The 26,467-nt window shown below is 33.4% G+C and overlaps 2 protein-coding genes across 3 annotated transcripts; one reads left to right on the forward strand and one right to left on the reverse strand.

Moving 5' to 3' along the window:
• Positions 1 to 2,015: 2,015 nt before the first annotated feature.
• On the forward strand, positions 2,016 to 11,199 carry LOC116842486 (DNA topoisomerase 2-binding protein 1). Of its 2 annotated transcripts, none has more exons than XM_032811771.1 (25): positions 2,016 to 2,363; positions 2,624 to 2,763; positions 2,841 to 2,973; positions 3,068 to 3,175; positions 3,259 to 3,465; positions 3,571 to 3,787; positions 3,910 to 4,047; positions 4,132 to 4,208; positions 4,289 to 4,458; positions 4,652 to 4,793; positions 4,939 to 5,065; positions 5,220 to 5,414; positions 5,541 to 5,725; positions 5,868 to 6,034; positions 6,110 to 6,315; positions 6,455 to 6,591; positions 6,793 to 7,020; positions 7,282 to 7,344; positions 7,438 to 7,625; positions 7,695 to 7,816; positions 7,890 to 7,954; positions 8,045 to 8,200; positions 8,575 to 8,775; positions 9,834 to 10,063; positions 10,333 to 11,199. In XM_032811771.1, exons 1-25 carry the CDS (start codon positions 2,253 to 2,255, stop codon positions 10,553 to 10,555), a joined length of 3,936 nt encoding a protein of 1,311 aa, XP_032667662.1. In that variant the 5' UTR covers positions 2,016 to 2,252; the 3' UTR covers positions 10,556 to 11,199. The 2 variants fall into 2 exon arrangements, with proteins under 2 accessions (XP_032667662.1, XP_032667660.1); XM_032811769.1 differs by having other exon boundaries at positions 2,017 to 2,363; positions 2,838 to 2,973.
• Positions 11,200 to 12,446: 1,247 nt separating this feature from the next.
• LOC116842550 lies at positions 12,447 to 22,264 on the reverse strand. Its single transcript, XM_032811923.1, has 12 exons — positions 22,105 to 22,264; positions 21,093 to 21,664; positions 20,636 to 20,860; positions 20,188 to 20,462; positions 19,466 to 19,646; positions 18,086 to 18,240; positions 15,745 to 16,238; positions 15,028 to 15,266; positions 14,682 to 14,915; positions 14,011 to 14,291; positions 13,080 to 13,269; positions 12,447 to 12,724 (listed from the first exon to the last, which is right to left on the reverse strand). Exons 1-12 carry the CDS (start codon positions 22,161 to 22,163, stop codon positions 12,567 to 12,569), a joined length of 3,063 nt encoding a protein of 1,020 aa, XP_032667814.1. The 5' UTR covers positions 22,164 to 22,264; the 3' UTR covers positions 12,447 to 12,566.
• Positions 22,265 to 26,467: the final 4,203 nt, after the last annotated feature.

Genomic DNA, 26,467 nt, shown 5'->3' on the forward strand with positions numbered 1-26,467 from the left:
TATACTCGGTCGCTCTCGCGCGCGCGGCGTCTGCGCGGAGCAGACGGCGCGTTAAGGCGGCTCCGCACGCGCCACAGTCGCGGCGGCCAATAGGATTTCGCGGTCGCTAGAGATATTTTGGGTTAATCGGAAAAACAGATGGTGTCTTCGCAAAATTGCGGGGCGATGTGCCACCTGTTGAATGCGGAGAGAATTCGTTGCACGCGCAAGTGCCGTTGGCGATGTTTACGAGAAAAGATATTATCTCGTACTATACGAATACACAATAGGACGCGATTGTTCATTCTTCGTGTTTACCTTCTCCCATTGTTACTTCATCCACATCCGTCTTTCACCGTTGTTGTGTTTATGTGTTTCTTCCATGTAGTGATGCGAGCAAAAAAGACGTGACCCAAGAAAAAGAAATTTCTTTCTATATTTTTTTATATTCAATATTTTTTTATATCTTAAGATATATATTATGGTTGAGTATACATTTTTTTAGTTTTATTAGTCGTATCTCTTGTAGAATACAACCCACGTAGCATATAATATTACATAGTGTCAGAGTAATATTTCCGTAATATTGCAATATCGCAGAAATATTACGGAAATATTACTGTGACATTGTATAATATTGCATGCTATGTGGGAAGTCTTCTTACAAGTAAACCTACTCAAAATGTACACTCCGATTTCTTTTTAATTTGACACAAATATAGAAGTACAAAAAATATTTAGGTCATATTTTTTCATTTTAGCCCGCTTTGAGTTTCACGGGCAGTTTATAGCTTTTTAATGTTCTCACTCCTATCATCAACAAAAATGCATAAGAAATAAAATTGAATACAAGATATAATGATATAATTTTAACAAAATCGGCATAATAGACACAAACCATTCTAAATTTTTTTAGCCGAGATTTCAACCAAAATATTATTGGGTTGTATCTCAGCTATGCCGATTTTGTTAAAATTATATTACTATATCTTGTATTCAATTTTATTTCTTATGCATTTTTGTTAATGATAGAAATGAGGACATTAAAAAGTTATAAACTGCCCGTGAAACTCAAAGTGGGCCAAAAAGAAAAAATATGATCTAAATATTTTTTGTACTTCTATATTTGTGCCAAATTCAAAAGAAATCGGAGTGTAATTTTTGAGTAGATTTACTTGTTAGTTGAATATCTTTTAGGAAATAAGTTAACTGAATATTCTGAGAAACTGAAAACCTAATGTAAAATATAAGGCATAAAATAAGAATTCAATTATGAATTTTTTCACATTAACTGAATTTTATTTTCTAATTATATGATTTTTTTTCTTGTATAAAATCGTTAAAAGTGAATAATACGGTACTTGGAGGCGATCATGAATCTTTTCTTCCAATGTAAACATGTTTTGAAAGTATGCATTTACATATATTTTTAAGGTTTCTCACTTTTCACGCGAATTTACATTAGGAGAATAGATTCATAATTGATCTTTCGTGACTGCTAGCGGATACTTAAACTTTCTTTTAAGCTTCAATTTAACCGTCTACTGCTCAAATTAATTTCTCATATTTAAAAAATGTTTTATACACATAGGATGTTTAAAACTAAAGTACTCAACACATATAAGTTAAAAATTTACTTTTTAATTTTTTATTTTCCCAAAATAGATTTGTGACTCTGAAGTCACGTTGGACAGTTACTATCGCTGCTAACATACTAAAAAAGGCAGCCATATCATGACTTTTACGTTACATCAATCAAAATAAGAATAACGTTCATAAATAATGATAAAACCGAATTATGACTTCACAAACTCACAGTGACCAGTAGATGGTTAACAAAAACTAACCTACAATACTAATCTACTCGACAATACATAATAGCGTATCAACATCAGTGGCAATAGTAAAGGTTGTCTTTACCTAATCAAGATAATTGAAGTACTGTATCGATAATGTTAGCGTGTTACTCTCGTGATAAATTTGTGACTTTGTTGTTATTCGGTAGTTACTCTTCGCGAACATAGTTGGCGTTCCTGTTTTTATATTTTACCGCCAATGGGATCATATGCGTACACATCGTACATGCTATTCGCACCGGAGTGTCGGAGATATTCGCATTTTTCTCAAGTTTTTCGCAACTTTCTCGAGTAGTTTTCGTCATAAGAGTATGCTTGTCGAGCTTTGATTCACGTGTGCACGTGTGATGTGATCTGCGAAAAAAGGAAAAGGATATGGAGTGTATGTGATTTCTGGCAGAAGACTCCGCTGTCAAGATGACTACTCAGGAGAGTCAGACCACGTTCGACGTAAAAGTATACTTCACAGTGCCGGATCATCTTGAATCCGAGAATGATTGCAGCGAGAAAATGTGGCAGGCATTCAACGTTCGTATATTATTTTTGTCTTCCTATTGATGTCAATGTCAATTGATCTTGTGTGGTAAAATCAGCGATTTTAATTAAAGAAAAGGGAAAACATGTCAAGAAATTGTTATGCAAATCCAAGCACGTTGAGACTTTTCTAAACTTTGCTATTAATTCTAAAGAGTAGAAAGTATAAGTTTTGCCCATATTGCTTTTGTTATAGTAATAATCTATCTATCTATCACTATAAAAGAGAATTCATAATCTGGTTTCTTTGTTAGAAATGTGATGGGCTTGGTTTACGACCAAAATGGATTAGTGAAGAGTTCTGTGATAAAATGAAACCAACTAAAAATGATGTATTTATCTTGGACGAGTTCAAGGGAAATCTGTTTGAGAAGCTAAGAAACTTCAAATGCTCGTAAATATATAGGCAACTTGTATTTTAAATATATATACATATGCATATCTACAATGTTATAAATTATATTTCAGCAGGATAGTGTCACCAAATTGCTTGCTCATTTGTTTTGATAACGATGAACCTATCCCAGAGGGAAATAGTCCAATCTATACAACAGCTATGAGAGGAATGTGCATTTGCGCATCAGGTTTAAGTCCAGAGAATAAGGTACTGTTTTGATACTCTTGCTCTTTCTTTTACAAATGAATTTATTATTTAGCTTGTACTTTTGTTTATTAATAAATTGTACTTTTAATTTTAGGATCAAATACAACAATGGGTCCAATATATGGGAGGCTTTTTTACAAAACAGTTGAGAAACTCCGTCACACATTTAGTAACAGACTCAGTAATGTCTGCAAAGTATGAGGTATTCTTTACATCATTTTTCAATGTGTATATGTATTCTATCCAGTACTAACTGATATGAGATTCATATATATTCTCATTTAGAGTGCTATAGAGATGAAGATACCAATCATGACCAAGGATTGGATAAAAGCTGTTTGGGAAGCAAATTTAAACGAAGTGGTTAAAGCAAATAATGAAATTTTCGATAAATACAAATGTCCGGTTTTTATGAATTTAGTAGTCACCTCGACAAATCTCTCCAAGCGACAGAAAGAAGAGGTCAAATGTTTGATACACGATCATGGCGGAGTAAGTTGAAATCTATGTAATATATAGTAGTGATTATAATCTTACAATTGAAAGGTATACATTTTTATATTATGTACAATTGATTGTCACAATTTTTGTTTGTAGACTTTCATGGGTCCTCTTGATGGGGCAAAGGTTCGAATAGTCATAGCTTCCGAGAATGGGCCGTTGAGCGACAAGTTGAAGTATGCCATGGATAACGGTATCGCGTGTTTGAAAATCAACTGGGTATATGAGAGCATTAAAGTAGGATATGCTTTACCTTTTCGCCATTTTCTCATAAAATCTTCGAAAGCATCTTCGACGCCGGAAAAACGATATAGTACGTAAATAATCTCGGCGAGTTATTATAGCGAATAGTTTGTACATATATATATCAGATTGAGAAATAAATAACTTTTATAAATTTTTAAATTTAATAACTTTTAATTTTTTTTATAAAAGGTCGTATTACGCTCAACTGTTCCGAAATCAGCTCTATACCGCACGATAAACATTACAACAATTATGTGAATGAAACCTTAAGTTCGACAGTATCGAACTTTTCTACCATGGAGGTAGTATCTAATAATTTACCTGGCAGTGAGTATCGATGAAGCTTGTAACAATTCATTTTACTATGTCAAGAGATTACGAATTAAAACATAAATGTTTTCTTCCACGCAGCTTCTGTGTCGAACGTTTTGGATAGGCTTACGTTCGGCAAGGCGAAACTGGCTGGACCATTTCTGGACGGTTGCAATGTAAAGCTTCCTCAATTTTTTACTATATTTATTTTATTTTTCTTTTATTTCAATTTCTTATCAACGTGTCTTTTTTGCAGATTTATCTCGCTGGATTTGCAACGAGCGTCAGAGATAAATTGAACAGAATATTAAATGTCGGCAGCGCGACACGTCTCGACGACATATCGGACGCTGTGACACACGTGATTGTCGGCGATGAGGATAAAGCATCTACGGAATTGAAAATGATGAAATTAAGAGGTTTATGGTATGGTATAACTTCGACACATTAATTTGAATTGAAGAGTATTAAAGTGGAGGATTTGTAAGCGAGATAAAAAGTGAAAGATTCATTCTTCGATTTTGTGATCCGCTTAACAATATCCATAATAGATTCATAATAGATCTTTCGATTTTATATTTACGACTGACGATCTTATGTTCGTGCTTGTTTTAAACAGTCCTTATGTACTGAGCATAGAATGGTTAGAGGAAAGCATGAAATTGAAACGTCCTGCACAAGAAGAGCATTTCTCACTTGAAACGAAAGGCGGCGTGCCGAAGAAGAACGTTGAGACTCCTGCCTCTCCACTCAGTAAGAAGGTACAGTTTAGACTTTAACATGCATACTTTTTGCAATCTCTATAAAGAAAGAAAATTGATGAAATTGAAAAGCTAAAATTTTAAATATAAAATATGAAAAACATTAACATGTTACTAAGTTCAACGTGCATGTTTGACATTTTAGAATTTGCAAATGTTGCAACAACCAAAGAGGCCTCCTGTGCCATCTTTCAATTTACAAAAAGATATTACACCTGACAATGAAGAACGGCAACCTGATCTTGTGCGGCAATACTTGCAGGAAACTACTAGTAATAATTATTATATACTATTATATGTTATATATATTTTATGTAACAATATTATATGTATTAGTATGTTATATAACAATGTTATATGTATTATATGTAACAATAATTAAAGTTATTGTTATAAATATTATAGTTACAGATAATTTGTTTACAGCACACAATAATACATCGCAAGAATTTGCGAGGCCTCGTACGCCTATATCAGAAAATAAAGATCCAGGAAATGACGACAATGTGACAAACAACTCACGGCCTAGTATACTTTTCGAAACCATGCAAGCTAAAGACCCGGAAAAAGGTACTACATCGATGGATGAGACTTATATGGTGGACAGAAAGTTATTCCAAGGTATGACCGAAGATTCTATTCTCGTTTGAAGTACGAAGAAGACGGTATGACGAGGTCTTGAAAAGAGAGTCATTATTTATGTTTACTAAATAATTAATATGAATCCTTTCATGTCTGACGTTTCAGGCCTGACGTTTGTTGTAACTGGCTTCGATAGCAACGAGGATGGCAGTCCGGAGGACACGATTGTAACTTTGGGCGGACGCGTGGTCTCGAATTCGTACACCGGTATCCCGGATTACGGTGTCGTGCCTGTTGACGGCGCGCCACTGAAGCACACGGTCAATGAGATTGTCACTGACTTGTTTATTGCAAGTGTCCTTCGCATTACTTTCGTACTTTTTCTCTCTTTTGTTGAATGTACTCTAAACTATAAAATCTACTGAACTACTCAAGTTTTGAAATATGTTGTATGTGTTAAAAACCATTGCGCCGATATTCATTTGTTAACAGGAAGATTGCATAAATCAGAAGGAAATCGTCGACATTAGTTATTATCACAAACCGTTATCGATTAGAAAACCTTGCAGCCCGCTATCGAGATGCGTCATAACGATGAGCATGTATACCGGAATGGAACGGAAGTACCTCTCGGCATTGGGCACACAGCTTGGAGCTATGTAACGTATACTCCACCCGCGAGATTTGTCGCGCTCGCGCCAAGATTACCCTCTCATATTTGTGGACGTTTTCAGATGCCAAGATATATTTTCGCGGAAAGCGAATGCGGAGAAGAAAGTGCATGGCAGCACGCATCTGGTTTGTCCGACTCCGGAGGGAAATAAGTACAACGCGGCTGTGAGATGGAAACTGCCGGCCGTCACTGCCGACTGGCTGAAAACTTGCGCGGATCAATTGACATTAGTAGACGAAACGTCGTTCCTCGTCGGAGAAACAATAGGTAAGTCGATCTATGTTCTTGCACAATCTCTTTTTTCCTTAAATTGAATATTCGTGAATTTTTTAATTTGTTTTTTATTCGTACAATTACATCCCGAAATATAATTTTATACAATTCTGACGTGTGCGTATGTTAAAAGCACCAGACAGATCGACCTTGAATTCTATCAATGGAGAAGTAAATCCTTCGAATGCCAGCGAAAGCGAAATGAATATGGTAGAAAAGACTACGACGAGAAACATTCTCACACCGAAACGTCATTTATCTCAAATCAAGGTATATGTTGATTTCAAGCGACGTTAATATTTCAAAATATATCATGAGCCCTTGTGTTTGCGCGAAAAGCTTTTTTACGATGTACCTCAAATTTAAAAAACAAAAATCTTTTTTACATTATAAAGAAGTAATTCGAAATACTTAAAATGCGCCATAAGTTTCTGTCAAATTGCAAATTATAATTTTGATAATGTTACACAGAACGAGGATATGTCTGGCGACACTCCGCTGATAAACAAAAGACTCAGTATTGTGATGAACAAGACGCCGCAGTCACCGTTTCATGTTTCCACTCCAGAAACTCCATACGGACAAGTTTTCAAACCCGATCCATCGCCCGACACGAGAAAGGGATGGGTCAAGTGGGTTAATAATTTCCCGGACTTACAGGTGACGGAACCGCCATTGAAACGACGAGCACCTAGTACTGTGAGTATCGTTTTCGTAGAAATTTAATATATGTTAATAATATTTATATATGTAATTTATATGAAATTTTATTTCATCATTAATATTTTTTTACATTGGAGATCAAAAAGATTCAATAAGTGCGATTGTCTGATTTGACATTCTTTTCTTAGATTCTTAATGAGTAGTCTTAATAATTGCAAATTATTTTACGAACATATTATGCACGAGTGTTCCATTTTACAATAGCATATACAAGCTATAATTGAACACATTTTACAGCCGCTCTCAGAACTGAAGAGACAATTGTGGGAGAAATTGAAGAACCCAGGTCAATCTGAGAAGGTAAAACACAAATATATTTTATTATTTCTCAATATAAGGCTCTTTGACCTTTTTTCTCCTTTCTTAATATCTTTTGTATCGTTTTATCATTAGGAAAATGCATTAAGTGAAACACCAACGACATTGAACAGTGATACTCTCGTAGAAATAGCCACAGAGAAACAAGATGACAATCGATCTGATAAGGATAGTCTATTGACTCCTATACAAATTAACAGGAAACTCGACTTCAGTCAGGAGGATACTCCTGTGTCGAATAAACCGAATAACGAGATAAATATGTATGTATGTTTATGTCTTATTTTTTATTTATTATAGGGATAAATAAATTTGTGTCTTGCGCAAAATAGGCAAATAGCGCAATTGGATCAAGTGCTTCAACGAACATCAAGCACTCCTGAGAAAAGGTACTCTCTGTCCGGTGAAAACGCGAAGAAGTATGACGCCGAAGCTCCCGACCATATACAAAAGTGTGAGTGTTCAGATCATCATTTTCTTAAATGTTTCTATTTTTCACCGCTAACTTTTCGGAATTTTGCATACAGTTATGGTAAAGGACTCACAACCTGCTGACACTATCGTGTGGGAAGACCCGAGTCATTCGAAGCGAGTAAGTGACAATTACTTGCATGTTTTCTTCTTTCTATTATTTATTCTTTTACTTTTCATCACTTATAACGTGATCTGCATGTTTTTATAGTCAAGGTTGGACAAAGAAACGATCGAAGACAATATAAGTGAAAAAGACAATGACAATATAAGTGAAAAAGTCGAAGAACCTCTTCGACAAGATATAACGGCAGAGTACGAGTGCGAACCGTCACCGATACGAAAATTCATGCTGTCAGGTGTAAAGGTAAGATATATGACATTCATGTAACGTTACTAATTTTTTTGTCTACTCGAGACGATAGCGTCTTTTTGAACTTTCATATTCTTATATTCAAGATATCGAAGTTCAAGATATCCAAGACATTTCGAAATATAAAGTCGCAATTTATAATAACTATAATATATGATAATTATAAATATAGATCTATGATATAATTATCTATAATATACATAATTATAATTATTAGATACGCAAAAATTAATTTGGTCTTTTAATCTTTAATCAATCATAATTCCATATATGTTCCACTTTAAATTCAAATATCTTTCCACTTCTATAGTAGATAATTATAATTTAACGCGCATAATCTATCTTAACGTAAATTGAATGTTCGATAGGATCGAAATGCGTACGAGCGAGTAATACGGGAACTCGGTGGAGACGTGTCGATGGACGCAAGCTTCGACAACAGTGCGACGCATCTTCTCTGTATTAGGCCATCACGAAATGAGAAGATGCTTGGCAGCATCGCGTCCGGGAAGTGGGTCCTACATTGCTCGTATTTACGCGACTCTGAACGAGAGGGGAGATTTCTTGACGTCAGTACACCTCTGTGCTTATCGAATTTTCTGTCGGAGATCCAATTTCAGATTATCAGGATCGCTTCTCTAATATTATCTCGAAATTAAAAGTAGATCAGCACATCGAATGATATGCTGATTTCACGTGACTTCCGATTTACGCTGCACGAGCTACTAATAATATGATAACTGAACATTATAACGCGCTAAATATGTGTCGATTAACGCGACATTAGAAAAATATTCATGATAATGTTTTCTTTTGTTAAACGTAGAAAAACGTGTGATTCACTGATGATTTACAAACATATTTTGCTTTAAATTGAAATTCGATGTTGAATTAGGTTCTATAATTTCGTGAATTTTCATTGGGAATTTATGTGTATGTGCACCCTTCAAATCAACAATACAAATCGCGATGAAAATTGCTACGCTGAAAGCTCAATCGCTTCTTGCTGAATTGTATTTTTAACATTTAAAACATCGGAATCACCAAGAAATCTCACCATATTAAATGGCGATAAGCGACTTGTGATAATATAAAAATGTCGGTCTAGATCTCTTTTACTTAATAAAATTCTCGTTAGATACCGATCAATTTAATACGTGTGTGTGCGTGCGAGAGAATAAACATTGGATCATTCTTCGCGTTATTTTTGACGATAAAAAACCGCTGCCATTAAGAAAAATACTCGATATCGATTTATATCGATGTATTGCAGTTGATCTCATCGGCTGCAGGATCTGATAATTTCTATTCAGAATTGTATGAGCTGTCACGGGCAACGATCAATGTGACCGTTAATAATAATTAAATAACTTCGTTATCGCTATTATTACGTCAATGTGGTAACATCTGATAAAGTCCACGACTTCGTAGAATTGGTACGGAAAATCTCAATAATCGATGATAGCCGTGATAACGTCTATATCCAAGATTGGAAGATTATCGTCAAGTGCAGCTCTATGTGCGTTTTATATGTGCAATCCTGTACTTATATCTAAGAGAAAAATACGATTTACGCATATAGAATCGGCTAAATATTGATTGATTTTCGCAAATGAAAATTTCACAGGAGGAGGAATACGAATGGGGTAACCCGAAGAGCAAGGACACAATACCAGAACTGAACGGTGAGATCGAGCGGGCGATCGCAGCCGCGGCTTATAGGTGGAGGTTGAAGTTGCTCAAGAAGCCGAATGGTCCTTTCTCCGATATGGTGGCTTTACTGCTGGTCGCCGAGGAGAAGTATGATCAGTTCAAAAGGCTGATCGTAGCCGGTGGTGGTTCGGTCATGCAAGCGCGGTGCGTATCGTCGCGAAGATTAATTTATAGACAACACATATATCAAATTTTTCTCATAAAAATTAAATTGAAATATCTTACTTAATTACTATTGTACGGGTAACAATAAATGAATTATGTTAAATTTGATTCGAAGTACAGCAGAGATTTATTATGATTGACTTTTTCATTTAGTCTCGTTATATTTATCGAAATGAATGGAAAAATTAAGATTATAGGTTTGTTAAAATATTTTACAAGATATATCCGATTATCTATTGTAATTGTAGGCCACCATACGATACGAGTCCATCCGGGCGCAAGATCACTCACTGTTTCGTTAACGTCAGACAAGTGAATCAGCCGATAGATTGGGCCATGTTGGCCAGCAAAGGCATTCTTTGCTTTCTGCCGCAGTACCTGAGCGACTACTTGACAGCGACGATACCGCTCAGTCCGCGGGACTGCGTACTGCCGGAATTCAAGAAATACCTCACGCTATTGCCGAAGTAGAATTGTATCTACAGGAGTACCGCTTTTTTTGCTCTAATGAATATTTATCCCTGGGGACACAACATCACATTTTAAGTTGAAATTATTATAACGATGTAAAAAGAAACAATATATAACGAGCATCTCGTGGACATTTAGTAACGGCGCGTTTTTCGACAAATCAATGATCACTCTGACGTTGAAAAACGATATATACAGCCGAAAATATCGATACCGGTGTTACAAAATAGATTTTTTAGAAGTTTTTATTAACAATTTCATGGTCATTATTGCGTAGAAATATTGGCTCATTAATTTATACATTCTTCTTTCCTTTCTTCAGGTTTCTTTTCACTTGCGTTATCATTATGCATATGCATTTGATGACAATTCTTGACGGGTCATTTCGTGTAAGATATCGCTGTTATGCTGCGATACTGCACTTTGTATTCTTACATTATCAAGGAAGTAAATCGAAATTATAATTATATTCTTGTAAATGTGAACGCATACGAGATGTGTGTATTACTCCCTCTACGGTGTAGATTATGAACTACATTGTAGACAGCGAGTTACAATAATGTATATAGTAAATTTGGAAACACGACGATAAAATATCGAAATAAAGATCTTTTTACAGATAGCAAAAAGATATCTCTTAGAAATATTGGCGTAGATTCTAATGACTTCTCGGGAAAAGACCTTATATCAAACCTTCTGCAGATATCCAAAAATCCTGGAAGATCCTTGGAATAAGTTATCGATATAGCTTAATAACAATTGAAGAATTTTTTTTCACCTTAACGACATGGTTGTAATGATAAGAGCCATTGGTCGCAATCATAATTCTCACCACAATCTCCATAAACCAGAATAATATATTTTATTGCATAAAAAAAGTATGTTAATTTACAATATCGTATTATTTTTAACATAATAATTACTTTTTTAACATTTTAATTAAAATGGTAAATAAGTGGCAATTAGTATATTAATTATATTTTTTCAGCAATTTCGTTCCGATTTTGTAACATTGATAAGAAGTTGATTTTATCAACGTTTTCTAAGTCTTCGACTATTAGTCAATTATATTAGAAACTAAAGATATATACAGGATGAGCTATTTTAATCGACGGATCCAAATTGCTCCTAAAATACGCCAGCTACAAAAAAATGGTTAAGACAAGAATTGTAGAGGACAACAGGGGTCATTTTACTAATAATTTTGACCTTCAGATCGATTTTCAAGGTCATTCGAAGGTCAAAGTCATTTTTTAAAATTAGAACCCCTATTTTTGACACCGGATTCGAAAAAAGCAGAAAATTTTACGTTAAAAATGATATTTAGATTTTTTTTCTGCGTCCAAGAAGGTCAAATCAAGAACTTGGAAGATGTTAATTCAATACTTTTAGCGTTACCCGGAAACAACGACGTAGACGTGGAGGATAGTCAGCCATATTTAAAAAAAATTTTTCAAGTTACCCTGCACTCAAAAAAGAAAAATTATTAAAGGCAATACTTTAAAAGTGTTTGTTTTTATTTTTAAAATTTTATTTATTACGCCTTATTAATAATCTTATCAAAGTGAGATTATTGCGCATCAATTTCGGAAATGGAATGACAACGTTTCGCAACTTTTCTTCTATTAGTATTTGTTAGTACCGCGAAACACTTATCATGCATAAAGATCTTTAAAATTAACATTAACAGCTTCTAAGTTGTTTTTAATCATTTTTTATTTGACCTTCTTGGACTTAGAAAAAAAAATCTAAATATCATTTTTAACGTAAAATTTTCTGCTCTTTTCGAATCCGGTGTCAAAAATAGGGGTTCTAATTTAAAAAAATGACTTTGACCTTCGAATGACCTTGAAAATCGATCTGAAGATCAAAATTATTAGCACGGTAAAATGACCCCCGTTGTCCTCTACAATTCTTGTCTTAATCATTTTTTTGTAGCTGGCGTATTTTAGGAGCAATTTGGATCCGTCGATTAAAATGGCTCACCCTGTATATCACTTGTGCGCGTTATTTACATTTTCTTCAAATCTAGCTGGAATCCCATTGGTGGCGTGGTAAACACATTGCTTTCGTCTATAGTACAGAGCCAAGAAGGATTCAACGCAACCTCGTAATCGCGTAAGATTGTTATAACTCCCACAGCGGTTTGCAGATACCCTAATCGCATACCTGATAAAAAATGAATTTAATTAGAAGAGAGACAGAGAGAGAGAGAGAGAGAGAGAGAGAGAGAGAGAGAGAGAGAACACTTATTATTGTCATGAGCTAGTTTTTAAAGAAAAGAGGAAAGTGAAATGTAATTTTATTCTTTTTTAGAATAAAATGAAATTATCTATAATTATATTCCCTCTTTATAGTTATATATTTAATCCATAGATATTGCATAATGTATATATAATTAATAAGCTCATTAATAGAGAATATTCTACGCATACTACAGGTTTGATTGTGTATTTTAACAATAAAAGTAGCGAGAGATTTTAAAATCTACGGAAACATTACAAAATGAATTTAATTTACTGACCTATACAATTCCGCGGACCTTCGCCAAAAGGCATATAGGTGCATGGTAGTATCTCATTCTTCCTCTCGTCGCTGAACCGTTCAGGATCGAAAGTCAAGGGATTCGGATGATACCTGGGATCGGTGTGAAGGCCGTACAACCCAATATATATTGGTGTATCCTTCTCAATAGTTATCTTCGTGCCGGGAAACTGTAATTTTATTTTTATACATATAATGCGATTTTCTTTGCTATGTTTTACAGAGTGTCCCAGACTCTCCTCCGCATATTTTGTGGGAATATAGAACAAGTCGAGGTGTACGTAAAAGTCCTATACTGTTTTGCGACATTCGCAATAACAGTCGAGATAATAATTAAAAAAATTTGTGAATGATCATGCGCAATATGGTAGATGAGCTGCAATGGCGTCGTCTGCTATTGTATATTTATACATTAAGTCAAACTAAACAAAAAAATCCTTTATCATTTTGCAAATGATCACATAGATTTTTAGATATTAATTAAAGAAACTTTGTGCATATTATGGTACACAATCATATAACAATTTTCTTTAATTAATATCCAAAAATCTATATGATCATTTGCAAAATGGTAGAGGACTTTTTGTTCACATTAATTTGACTTAATGTATACAACGGCAGACGGCGCCATTGCAGCTTATCTACCATATTGCGTGTGATCATTCACAAATTTTTTAAATTATTATCTTGACTATTATTGCGAATATCGCAAAACAGTATAGGACTTTTACGTACACCTCGACTTGTTCTATATTCCCACAAAATATGCGGAGGAGAGTCTGGGACACCCTGTATATTCCGCTGTCAAAAGTACGTTTAATATAATTTAAATAATTTAATAATAATGTTATGTTATCGTTATAATGTGATATTGTGTAGTGTTATATATTATTTTTTTATTTATATTTTACCGTATAATTTTCAACGGCAACTCTATCGAGGATCGACGCGGGCGGATACAACCTCAGAGTTTCAGATATTACTTGTTGCAGATACTTCATATCCTGGACAGCCTCGTATGTAATGCCGTTCGCAGCTTCAATCTTTTCAATGATCTCTTGCCTGAGACGCTTCTGCATATCTGGATTCTTGGCCATTTCACAAAGTACATAGGTCATGGTGGTAATGCTGGTCTCGCGACCGGCGACGAAGAAAATCGCCGCTTGAGCGACAAGAGCGTCTCCGTCGAATCCTAAAGGGAGACAGTGGATAATAAGCAAGTATATCAGTAGTAATAGATCTTTTGATTTTGATCATGCTAGTATTTATTTATACGGAGTGCCTGAGATCGCTCGAGCTCCTTTTAAAATGAAGGGAAGTGATTTTTATGAGAAAAATGTTGATAAGTAGATCAGATACACTCTATCGAATTACTATCGATTTACTTATCAAAGTTTTTTGAATTTTCGATAAAAATAATTTCTCTTCATTTTAAAAGGGATATATATATATATATATATATATATATATATATATATATATATATATATATATATATATATATAATCTCAGACATCCTGTATGTTCGTGATCGAGATATCTGTATTTGCATAATCCATAGATTGCAATGATGATTACTCACGAAAAATATTATTTGAAATATTCTCGGATTTCAATTGTATGAGGGAATCTATTAGGTCGCCCCGTTTCATTTTTGTGGCGGTTCTATTGTCCATCGAGTTCCAAAAGACTTTGCGGAAATAATCCGTGCTATCGCCAAGTATCCTTAGACCGAGATATTTCCCGAAGTTTGGAAAGAAGAAAAGAAAGAAGAACCGCACAGCCCTCGTGAGAGTCTGTCGAAATGGCTTGATTGCTATTTGAGCGCGTGAAAAAAAATAATGTTTTATAAAAGGAAATTTGTTACACCAGAAAATCATAATAATCTTATTATATTTGCACATTTTTTTAAACTTGAAATCGCTTACCACGAGTGTAAAATTCCGGTGTTTGCGTGTCGAAACAGTTAATCTGAATTCCGAACGCCACAGAGGCTATCACGTTGGTGGTATATTTGTAGAACGTATCCTTGACATTGATCGACGTGATTTTGGAGTCTTCTTTGAACAGATCACGCAGATGCACCCTCATAGCTTCTGAGGTCCCCATCATCAGCATAAACAGATTCTTCAGCTTTCCGCTCGTGAACACTGGCGTCATTTTTGTTCTGTGCAAGAAAACAGGACTTTTATTGCCGCTCGAAAAGTGAGCTTACAACGAGCTCGACGTATATCGAAAAAAGTGAGTATATGTTTCAATTTTAATTTTATCTAATTTCAACTTTGTATCAACAAATTAAAAAAAATGAAAGTTTCCGAAGCATTGGAAGATGAGAAAATATAAGAGATAAGACTTTTCCCTTGTTCACAACCTTGCTTTAATCTTTAAGCCATAAGATATTGACCAATCATAGTTGATTATTTTTAAAATAATCGACTGTAGTTGGTCAACTTACGGCTTAAAGATTAAAGCAAGGTTGTGGACAAGGGGTATGTTTCACTATGAAATCGTAGTTTAGGAAAGAAAATGCGATGTAGATAAAAACTTCCGAATAGTCTTTACTACCGGATATTTTTTTACATTTACACTGACGTTCCGGTTTTAATTATGACGCTGATATTATTTGCGATAATATTGTTGTTTACCTTAGATATTTCCATTTAGGATTGTTTAATGAAAAGAGACTCGATGATCCGAGATCATCAAAAATACTTCCGCCTGAGAAGTGATGATTGGGGAATACATGAAAATCTTTGACAAGCATTTGTTTTATGAGCTCCGGATTCCTCACGACAAGGAACGGCTTATGGAAGATGTAGATACCCAAGACGTCGTCCTCGTCGGCGGCTTGCTTATGTAAGTTACCGACCATCATACCTGGTGACGTACGCATCAGCAGGGAGTTCTTGAAATTCCCAAAGAACCAATGTCCAGGCAATGAACGTACACCTCGTTTTTGCCAGTAAGAGTGCTTTCTCTTCATCCAAAGATACAGCGTCGCCAGGAACGCCAAAAATATCAGGAGAACGTTCAACATTGCGCGATTGATCAACGTTACAACGTATATGTTAATGAGACTTCGCGTCTGCACTTTAGATACTTCACTTTTGTGGAGAAACTTGCAGAAAATTCGACTACGTTAGAAACATGTACACTCCGGCAAAGATTCCGTAAGAGACTGCAATATAAAATATTGAGAGTGATAATGCAGATTAATACATGCTGAGTCATTTATCTTCATGCGGACCAATAATATCACGCGCTGTAAAGTGAGTAAAAAAGATTATTATTCGCTTACCGTCAACTGTTTAACGGTTTCTTCTTTTTATTTACATTATTATATAATTGTTGTAACAACGGATACAGAGTAGATAAAGATTATAAATAAATAAAAAGAAGATGAATAAAACAGTTAAATAAATAAAAACTAAATAAATAAATAACATAAACTAATTTTTTTAAACATAACTAATTAAATAAAAACATAAATTAATTAAATAAAAAAGAGCTAAATAAAAAATTAAATAAAAAACTATCACGGATTCTTATTATTGACTTTTGTTCTATATGACTGTGTGTGTATATATCAATTTCTTATATCTATTCTTTTTTAATTATTCTTTCATCTTCTCTGTAACAATCCTTTTTTAAACATACTTTTGTTATAATTAATTATATATTAAATATTGTTATTTTTATTTGTAGTAATAAATTATCGATTATTTGATAGTAAGAATAACAATTGATAGTAAGAATAACAATTATCAATGATATTAACAATGAAAGTGAAGAGCAGGATAAGATCGATAAAGGTTAAAATCGGAAGTTATATTAAATTTTGATTCTATACACGTACTTTTTGTTATATTTGCAGTGCATTTATTATGTATATATATATGTGTATATTCGTTAACTTGTTCTTAAGTAATACGATAACAATAAGAAATATTAAATAAATAGTGCCTTAATTAGATATTCACATAAGACATGAGACGTATGATTAGTCAATGATTAATCACGATATTAATTATAAATAAATTATATTTTTTACACAGAGTATTTGAAAACTCGTATGTGTCAATGCTGCGGCGCAAAAACTTCACGAGGAACTATGTAACGGTTTAAGTATACGTATCTTTTTTTCAAATTCGAATACGCAGTACAACTTCGACGGTTTTCAAATTACGCAACGCAATAATGTTTAACTACGCGATGTCCTTCCCTACGATTTCGTCTTAAATACTATAAAATACAAATACACATAAAGAACATAAAGAACATGATACTGATAGCTATACTGATACAGTATTACTGATACAGTATTGTTTAATTTCTTTTCCACTTCTAAAATAACTTATATTTACAAGCGTTATTAGTAATCGTTTAACTAATATTTCGACTGATATTCTTGCTTTAACACTCACGATACTCTTTCTGATTTCTCTGTCTGAGATACGAATATCATTTGAATATCTTTTGAATCTAGAAAGATTTGTTTATTATAGTTTATAGAATATATTAAATAAATCACTGGGAATAACCAACGAGTTTAGCTCGTGAAAACTAATTCGAATGATCAATTGGAATGATCGCTATCACATGCGTAATAAGTAGAATAATTAGAGAAGCTAAAATATTCTTCACTTCCATAATCGATATAAATTGTGTATGTATGTCTGTATATATGTATTAAGGACACGCGTGCATCGTTCAACGAAATCCACATTTATATCCAAATATTTCCTTAGTTTCAGTAGTTAGTTATTGTTAACGATAAGAAGATTTGCGGATATAGAAGTAAAGTATATTTAGAAAACGTACTGCAACAAGGGAAGTGAAAAATTCGAATTGTTGCAGTGCGTTTCCCGTGCGTACATTTAGTATAACGCACTTCTGCAAATCAGATACGCTGTTATTCTTTCCGGCAATTAAATCTGTTTACGAACTCGATTTCATAATCAGTTGTGATCGGTCTGGTTATCGGACGATTTTCTTGAAATGGAGCTTGATGCCGTCGGCAGCTGCAGTGAAGGTCGATCGTGTATCCAGGCTGCTTTTGTCCTCGTGGTTCTGCCAAATCTCATACTCACTCAGAAGCATCGACAGAACGACTTTAGCGTGAAGTGTTCCTGCTTTTGATCCTGCGAACAGCAAGTAGCAGACCCAATTTAATAACCTTTATCTTCGCTGATTCACGTCTTTATCGAGTATAATGATTCGACGAAATTTCATCAACGACAAGTTTTCATTTATGTGTATAATTATAAGATATATATTTATTTTATATATTATATACTTTTATATTATATATTATATATAATATTATATACTACACATATCAATATAAATATGTATACTTTCTTTTTTTATTTGTACAAAATAATATATTATTATATATACAGGGTATATATTATTATAATATATTATTATATATTATTATATATTATTATATATACAGAGTGTAACATAATGGACGACTTTCCTCTAGAGGTTTTCTCTTCCACTTTTTCCTCTGACTATTAATAACAAAGTTATTAACGAGGAAAGTCGACCAATGGCGTGTGTGTGTGTGTGTGTATGTGTATGCAGGATGTCTCACACTTTCCTCCGGGCATTTTGTGGGGACGTAGAACAGGTTGAGGTGAACATAAAAGTCCTATACCGTTTTGCGATATTCGCAATAATTATCGAGATATTAATTGTAGAAAATTTGTGAATGATCATGCAGGATATGGTAAATGAGTTATAATAGCGACGACTTCCGTAGTGTACTTATACTTTGGGTCAAATTGAACAAAAAAGTTATTACCATTTTGCAAATAATTACATAGATTTTTAATTATCAGTTAAAGAAGATGAGTGCATTATCAAAATCATGCAATAATCTTTTTTAATTAATAATTAAAAATCTATGTGATTATTTGCAAAATGGTAGAGGACTTTTTTGTTCAATTTGTCCTAAAGTATAAGTATACGACGGCAGTCGTCGCTACTATAACTCATTTACCATATTCTGCACGTTTATTTACAAGTTTTCTACAATTAATATCTCGATAATTATTGCGAATATCGCAAAACGGTATAGGACTTTTATGTTCACCTCAACCTGTTCTACGTCCCCACAAAATGCTCGGAGGAGAATGTGAGGCACCCTGTATATATAAAACCTGTATAGATGATTGCAATAAGTCAACAGAGTGGACTTTTACTTCACGCAAAAGATAATCGTGCTCGATCACGTAATTATTATAATTATCGTGTTCGATCAAAATGTCGTGATTTTAATAATGGAGACGTGTATTGAAAAGCCAGTAACATCTCTACAATCGATCAAACGATCGCGAATTTCTTTTCTCATTTACACACCTATGCACATCCTGGGTCCGATTCCAAATGGCATGTAGGCATCGGTGATTTCATTACCCTTGGCGAATCTGTCAGGGTTGAATACGTGCGGCTCGTCGAAGAATCTGGGGTCGTCGTGGATGCCATACAGAGAGATGTATATCGGCGTACCTTTCTCGATGATGATATCGGTACCGGGAATCTGGAATATTACAGGTATTCGCTGCTATTAATTCATGTCTTGAAAAAATCCACAGTCCAAAGAGCTTCTTTTCAATGAACGTTTAAAAAAATCCACTTCTCGTGAAATAGAATTTCCACTGAGATTTGAGATAAGATATCTCTCTATTCAATTGTAAGTAAAGTTTATTTAAGTAACATAACAAAATAAAGAATCTCACGTAAGTAAAAGCGTGATTAGAAGTTGTTATTCTTTAAAATGACATAGATTAAGGTTTTTATTTGACTTATACACATTTTTAATAAAAAGATAGTGAGATCCGCAGATATATTATTGTTACAGGTAAATAAAAATTTGAGCTCATCAGATGTTTAGATGATAACGAAGTATTATCTCTTATTCCGAAGCTGAGATTAATTTCTGCGTTAGCCAAGTTATAAAACCGATTATACAAATGCTAAGATTTTCAGAAGTTTACGACTTCTCTCGTGAAATTTCAAATTTTTTCTTTATAAATAAAATTTTCATTTGCGGATAATACATTTTGCGAGTTGGTACTGACCTGATAATCCTCACGAGTGTATCTGTCGATCGTGGACACGGGCGGATGCAACCTCAGGCCTTCGGCTATCGCCTGATCCAAGTATTTCATGTTGTTGAATGCCTCGTACGTCCAGCCATACTTCTCGATAGCCGCGTTGATGTCCTCCCTAGCCAGTTGCTGACATTCCAAATGGTTCGCTAATTCCATCAACGTGAAGGACATGCAAGTAGAGCTTGACTCAAAGCCGGAGAAAAAGGTTCCAGACTGATACAGCAGATTGTCACCTTCGAATTCTACGACAGACATATCAATACTTTAGTTTTTATCGTCATGTTCGATAATTTTTAAATTTAATTATTCATAACAAAGTATCGCCACAAAACTTGTCAAAAAGCTCCAAAAATCTATATTTTGCAAAATAAAATGTTCTATTCTTTTAAATACATAACTGCAATAAGTTACTCACTATAATCGGGATTCTGTTCGCCGTATTTCAGCTGAAGCAGAGAGTCAATAAAGTCTCCTCTCGCCTTACCACTCTTCTCACGATTTTCCATCGCTTCCCAGAATACTTTTTTCACGAAGGAGGAGTTGAAGAGTAACTTCGTACCAAACAGTTCCACGAGTTCGGGCATGAAGAACACCGTCACCAATGCTACCATCCTCTTGAACCCGTGAAAGAACTCGGCAACTGCAAAGTTTATTTCTGACTTATCATATCGTTCGTTAACCGTTTTTTTTTTCTATTATTTTATTTCTATTGTTTTATTACACTACATACAAATAAGAATTAATCTAGATTCTTTAATATAGAAATAAATATAGATATGAATAAATATTTGTGATATTGTTAATTATTTTTTACAGAAAAATGCACGTCTTGCTTCTTAATGAGCTGATCTGAAGTCGAAACATGTAAATACCTGCGGCGGTGAATTCAGCATTTGGATAATGGAAGGAGTCCATCTTGGTGCCAAGAGCAACCGAGGCGATCAAGTCAGTCGTATACTTGTAACTGAGTTCCTGGGCGTCTACAATCTTTGTATTATTAGTATCGAATGATTGTTTCTTTAAGAATGTCATCATAGGTTGTCCGGTCTCTATCATCAACGGGAATATCTGCTTTAGCTTGCCCTTTGTCAGAGTGGGTGTGATCTTAGTGCGCAGGTACTTCCATACTGGGTTCTTCACGCCGAAAAGATTCTTCATGCCGATACTGTCCTTTTGATTGGAGCCGGCGAAATGGCGATCAGAGAAGTTATCGAAGTCGCGGATCATGAAATGCTTAATAATCTCAGGATCACGCAACAACAAGCAAGGCTTATGGAAGATGTAGAAGCCAACGAAGGGCGCGTTTGACTTAGCCATTTTATACAGTTGACCCAAATGGTATCCCGGTGCGGAACGGAAGAGCACAGCATCCTTAAAGTTACCGAAGATCAAGTTCGCGGGAATCGATTCGACGCCGCGTCTCTTCCAGTAGTTCAGCTTATACCTGAGAATGCACAATATTACGTAATATATCTTAAATAAATAACTTAAATTGTCTTGAGGAATACACGTCCTCTTTATTTTCTTAACATTTTCACATTTTTATGAAAAATTTTATGTCTATAGACACACCGAAAGTCACTCTCAGATTACTTCGGGTCTGTTTCAGTTTTAGTTTACAAGCATTAAAGTCTATTCGTTATTGCAATCACGTTCACAATTGTTATTGTACAATTAATTATTTAATAATTACTATTTTTTTAACGATCATTATTATCTTTTTTAATTCCCTTATAGAAATATCATACTAAGAATCATTGATAATTACTTATTATCCAGTATTTTTAATATTGAAAATAAGTAATTATCAATGATTCTTAGTATGATATTTCTATAAAGGTTTTATGCTAACCTGGCATATTTCTATAAAGGTTTTATGCTAACCTGGCATATATGCAGAAGAAAACTACTGTCGTAACGAACAACACGAGTATAGTCAGCATGATTCTTTTTCTTTCTTCTTTTTTCAATGTTTATCTACTGTCTTAGTGAACTGAATGCTGCTTTAAGAGTACGTGAGCCTTTTATATACCAGCAAGTGTATCTACTGCGCCGCGCCTATCAGTAAAAAAATATAACGGAGATACACAGGAAGTTTAACATATCAATCAGATGATAATCATAGCTATAGGTGATTTTTGTTATAATCTAATTAATCTAATCGACAATTAACTTGGTCGATGAAGTAGTTTACATAGGAATACAGTTCTAAAAGGTTAATAAAAGGGAAATAAAGGAAAATAAAAAAAGAAATAAAAAAATTCGGTTATGTTCTCTTTTTCTTGATATTCATGTTTAAAAATTATATAATTGTATAATCCATATTTAAATTGTATAATTAAATGTATAATCCATATTTAAATTGTATAATTAATTGTATATTTAAATTGTATAATTAATTGTATAATCCATATTGTATATTTAATTGTATATTTAAATTGTATAATTAATTGTATATTTAAATTGTATAATTAATTGTATAATCCATATTGTATATTTAATTGTATATTTAAATTGTATAATTAATTGTATATTTAAATTGTATAATTAATTGTATAATCCATATTTAAATTGTATAATTAAAAACTGACAGCGTGATTCTATTATTATAGTCAGTCATCGATTTTCGTTAAATTTCAATTATTATATTGTTATATTTCAATTATTCTAATTGAGATTGGTAACAAAAAGAATGAAAAAGTGAAATATAATGATTGCTGATATAATTGTCGAAAATTTGCATTCCACTATCTTGATTTGAACTATCTCGATTACAATTTTTCGAGCAGCAAATATTAATTGGTTGACGATTATCCGTTATCCAAGTAAATTAATAGTAGAGTTCGTGTAGTTTAGCAGCAAATTTGGTCAGAATTCCATATCATAAACCATATCATAAAACAATAGTTATCTGTTTTTACATTCAGCTCGTTTTGACGTCTGCTGATAGGCAATGCAAGCAGATAAGTAACAAGAGACCGCGCAGATCCTGTCGCAGACTCTGCTCGACCATCTGCTCGGATTGCCCGTCAGTAGGCTCTGTCACGTTTTTGACGATTGTTCTGCAACATGATTAGATCCTGGATTTACTGCCTTTCTGCCATCAGAAATTTGTAGCAAGCTCTGTTCAAAATCTATTTGCATAAGTTTAGCAATATATTTAGCTAGATATATATTTAATATTAACGGTAATGTTTTGTGTTATTCGGATTGATTTCATATTCGAATATATTAATAATTCCTATTGTATTTATCTCATAGTGCAAATAAGATCAAAACGAATCGGTATGAGAGCACTTTCCTATGAGAAATACGTTTAACTTTAATTTAAGTGGAATATACCTCAACAAGCGAAAAATATCAACAATCTCTAATATCTTTTACGATTGATTTTGCGATAAATTAGTTTTCTACTCAACGAAGAAAGGACGTGATATAGTGTTTCTGTTTAACTATTTCTAAAGTAACTCTCTGCATAATTGTTTTTAAAGTAACTAAATAATAGGATATTGTAGTTGTGACTATAAAGCTAAAATAAGCTATAAAACTATAAAAACTATAAAGCTAAAATAAACTATAAAGTTTTAAAGTTATAAATATTATAAAGTTATATATATAAAACTAAATAAATAATAATTTTAACTTAAAAGCATGTAGCAAGATAATAAGATAAATATTACATAAAAAAATGTGACTTTAAACCATAATTTGAAAGGCATTATATATTACGTATATGTATATTTGATATACAGGGTATCTCACACTCTCCTCCGGGTATTTTGTGGGAACGTAGAACAGGTTGAGGTAAACATAAAATCTTATACCATTTTCGTTTATACCATATTCGTTTTGCGATATTCGCAATAATTATCGAGATATTAATTGTAAAAAACTTGTAAATGATCATGCAGAATATAGTAAATGAGTTATAGTAGCGATGACTGCTGTCGTGTACTCATACTTTAGGTCAAATTGAACAAAAAAGTCCTCTACCATTTTCCAAATAATCACATAGATTTTTAATTATTAATTAAAGAAGATTATTGCACGATTTCGCGTGATAATGCACTCATCTTCTTTAATTAATAATTATAAATCTATGTAATTATTTGCAAAATGGTAAAGAGCTTTCTGCCAATTTGGATTCATATCTAAAAAGAAATAATGCCTATTAACGTCACCTTGATTAGTGAATATGGCTTCATAAAAAAGCACGTACTAAATAAATATTGATATATTCAATCTTTCATTCTCTTACATATTCCATTTCTGGTCCAACTATAATCCCATACGGCAGATAAAACCTCTTTTTGTGATGAAAGTATGCAGATGCACAGCAAAAACTAAAGTTACTACTTTTAATTCATTTGAACCTGTTTTACGATGTATCCTTTTTAAATCGTCTTCATACCCTCTCAATTATGTCACTTTATCGTCATTTGGGTTGAACGTCTATAAAAATATTCGTGAATCTTTCTACAGCTTTAAAATCGTCCCTATAAACTTCTACAATACTGATCATATCAACTATTTCAAACGGCGGATAATCTGCTATATTGGAATGTATTTCAAAATAACTTGCGCTATTTTGCGCCTGTTGGAGAAGATTTAGCAAAAAGTTTACCAAGAACAAAATTTCCTTACTTTTTTCCATAGAATTCGAATCTGTAATAAAAAAGAGATATTTCCATCGAAAAAATCAATCTAGGTTTTATTGGGCCCAAAGAAAGTCCCGGGCTCAAAATCTAAGTAGTTCATTTGATAAGCCTCTTCAAACGCTTCAACTTTTATTTGAAACAGTTTTTTAAAAAATGTATTGTTTTCGAGATATTTCGTTGTGTAAGTTAAAATGAGACACCTTGTATGTATCCGATTTATGCGTAAAAAATTACACATGATAAAAATTATATTAATCTATTTTCCTGTACAATCCACTCAGATATTTTACTTATCGCATAAAATATCTCTGCAAGATTAAATTGAAACGACACATCCGCATTACCGTTCGCCATTTAGATGGCTTTTACTTGCAAACACCGATAAAGCCCCAAAATTCCCAAAGTGCGATTAGATTAGATCAAACTATTACGTATTACGTGCGATTGCATATTCGATCAGATTGACACGTGGTGATCAAAGTGGCCAGAAAGTAATCTATAACAGCAATTTTTGCAGATCTCCGTGAGGGATCTCTAAATATGTTTGTATTATATCTCAATGAATTCGATAAGGAGCCGAGTGATCGAAATCACTTTGAATGCTGAAACTTCCGAATCGATGTTATCGTTGGAGCCAGTACTGTTCAGTTACGTCAAGCGAGCGAAATCTTATCGTATAAAGACATTCGAGTTAATATCTTTCGGAAGCAATCTTCAGATATCACGATGTAAGAAGTTAACGGAGATGTTGTGAACGGAATATAATATAAAAGTTTTCGCGAGGAAGCCTAAAAATCGAAATTCTTGCACGTTTGACGAAACCGCTATTAGTTTTGCAGTATTCAATTGCTTTCAGTTGTCCATCGACTACCGTCAGTCAAAGTATCAGAATTTGTTTATAACAGAAAATCGACAAGATCTAACTATACGTGATGAAACTTATCTTACACACCGAAATATCTCGAAAACAATGCATTTTCGAAAAAACTGTTTCAAATGAAAGTTGTAGGGCTTGAATATATGTAATACATATGAAGTATATATGTCATACATATATATTTCATCATCATATATTTCATACATATATGTAAGTAAACATATTTTTATACTTATGTTTACATAATTTTTATATTTATGTGTAACGAATTTAGCGTGCTTTTGATCCTGCGAACAGCAAGTAGCAGATTCAATTTAATAACCTTTATCTTCGCTGATTCACGTCTTTATCGAGTGTAATGATGACGAGGTTTCATCAACGACAAGTTTTCATTTACGTGTATAATTATAAGATATATATTTATTTTATATATTATATACTTTTATATTATATATTATATATAATATTATATACTACACATATCAATATAAATATGTATACTTTCTTCTTTTATTTGTACAAAATAATATACTATTGTACAAAATAATATACTATTATATATACAGGGTGTAACATAATGGACGACTTTTCTCTAGAGGTTTCCTCTTCCACTTTTTCCTCTGACTATTAATAACAAAGTTATTAACGAGGAAAGTCGACCAATGGCGTGTGTGTGTGTGTGTGTGTGTGTGTGTGTGTGTGTGTGTGTGTG

Source organism: Odontomachus brunneus, unplaced genomic scaffold (genome assembly GCF_010583005.1).
Source record: "Odontomachus brunneus isolate Ranch 3 - 2012 unplaced genomic scaffold, Obru_v1 Obru_scaffold_025, whole genome shotgun sequence".
Lineage (NCBI taxonomy): Eukaryota > Metazoa > Arthropoda > Insecta > Hymenoptera > Formicidae > Odontomachus > Odontomachus brunneus.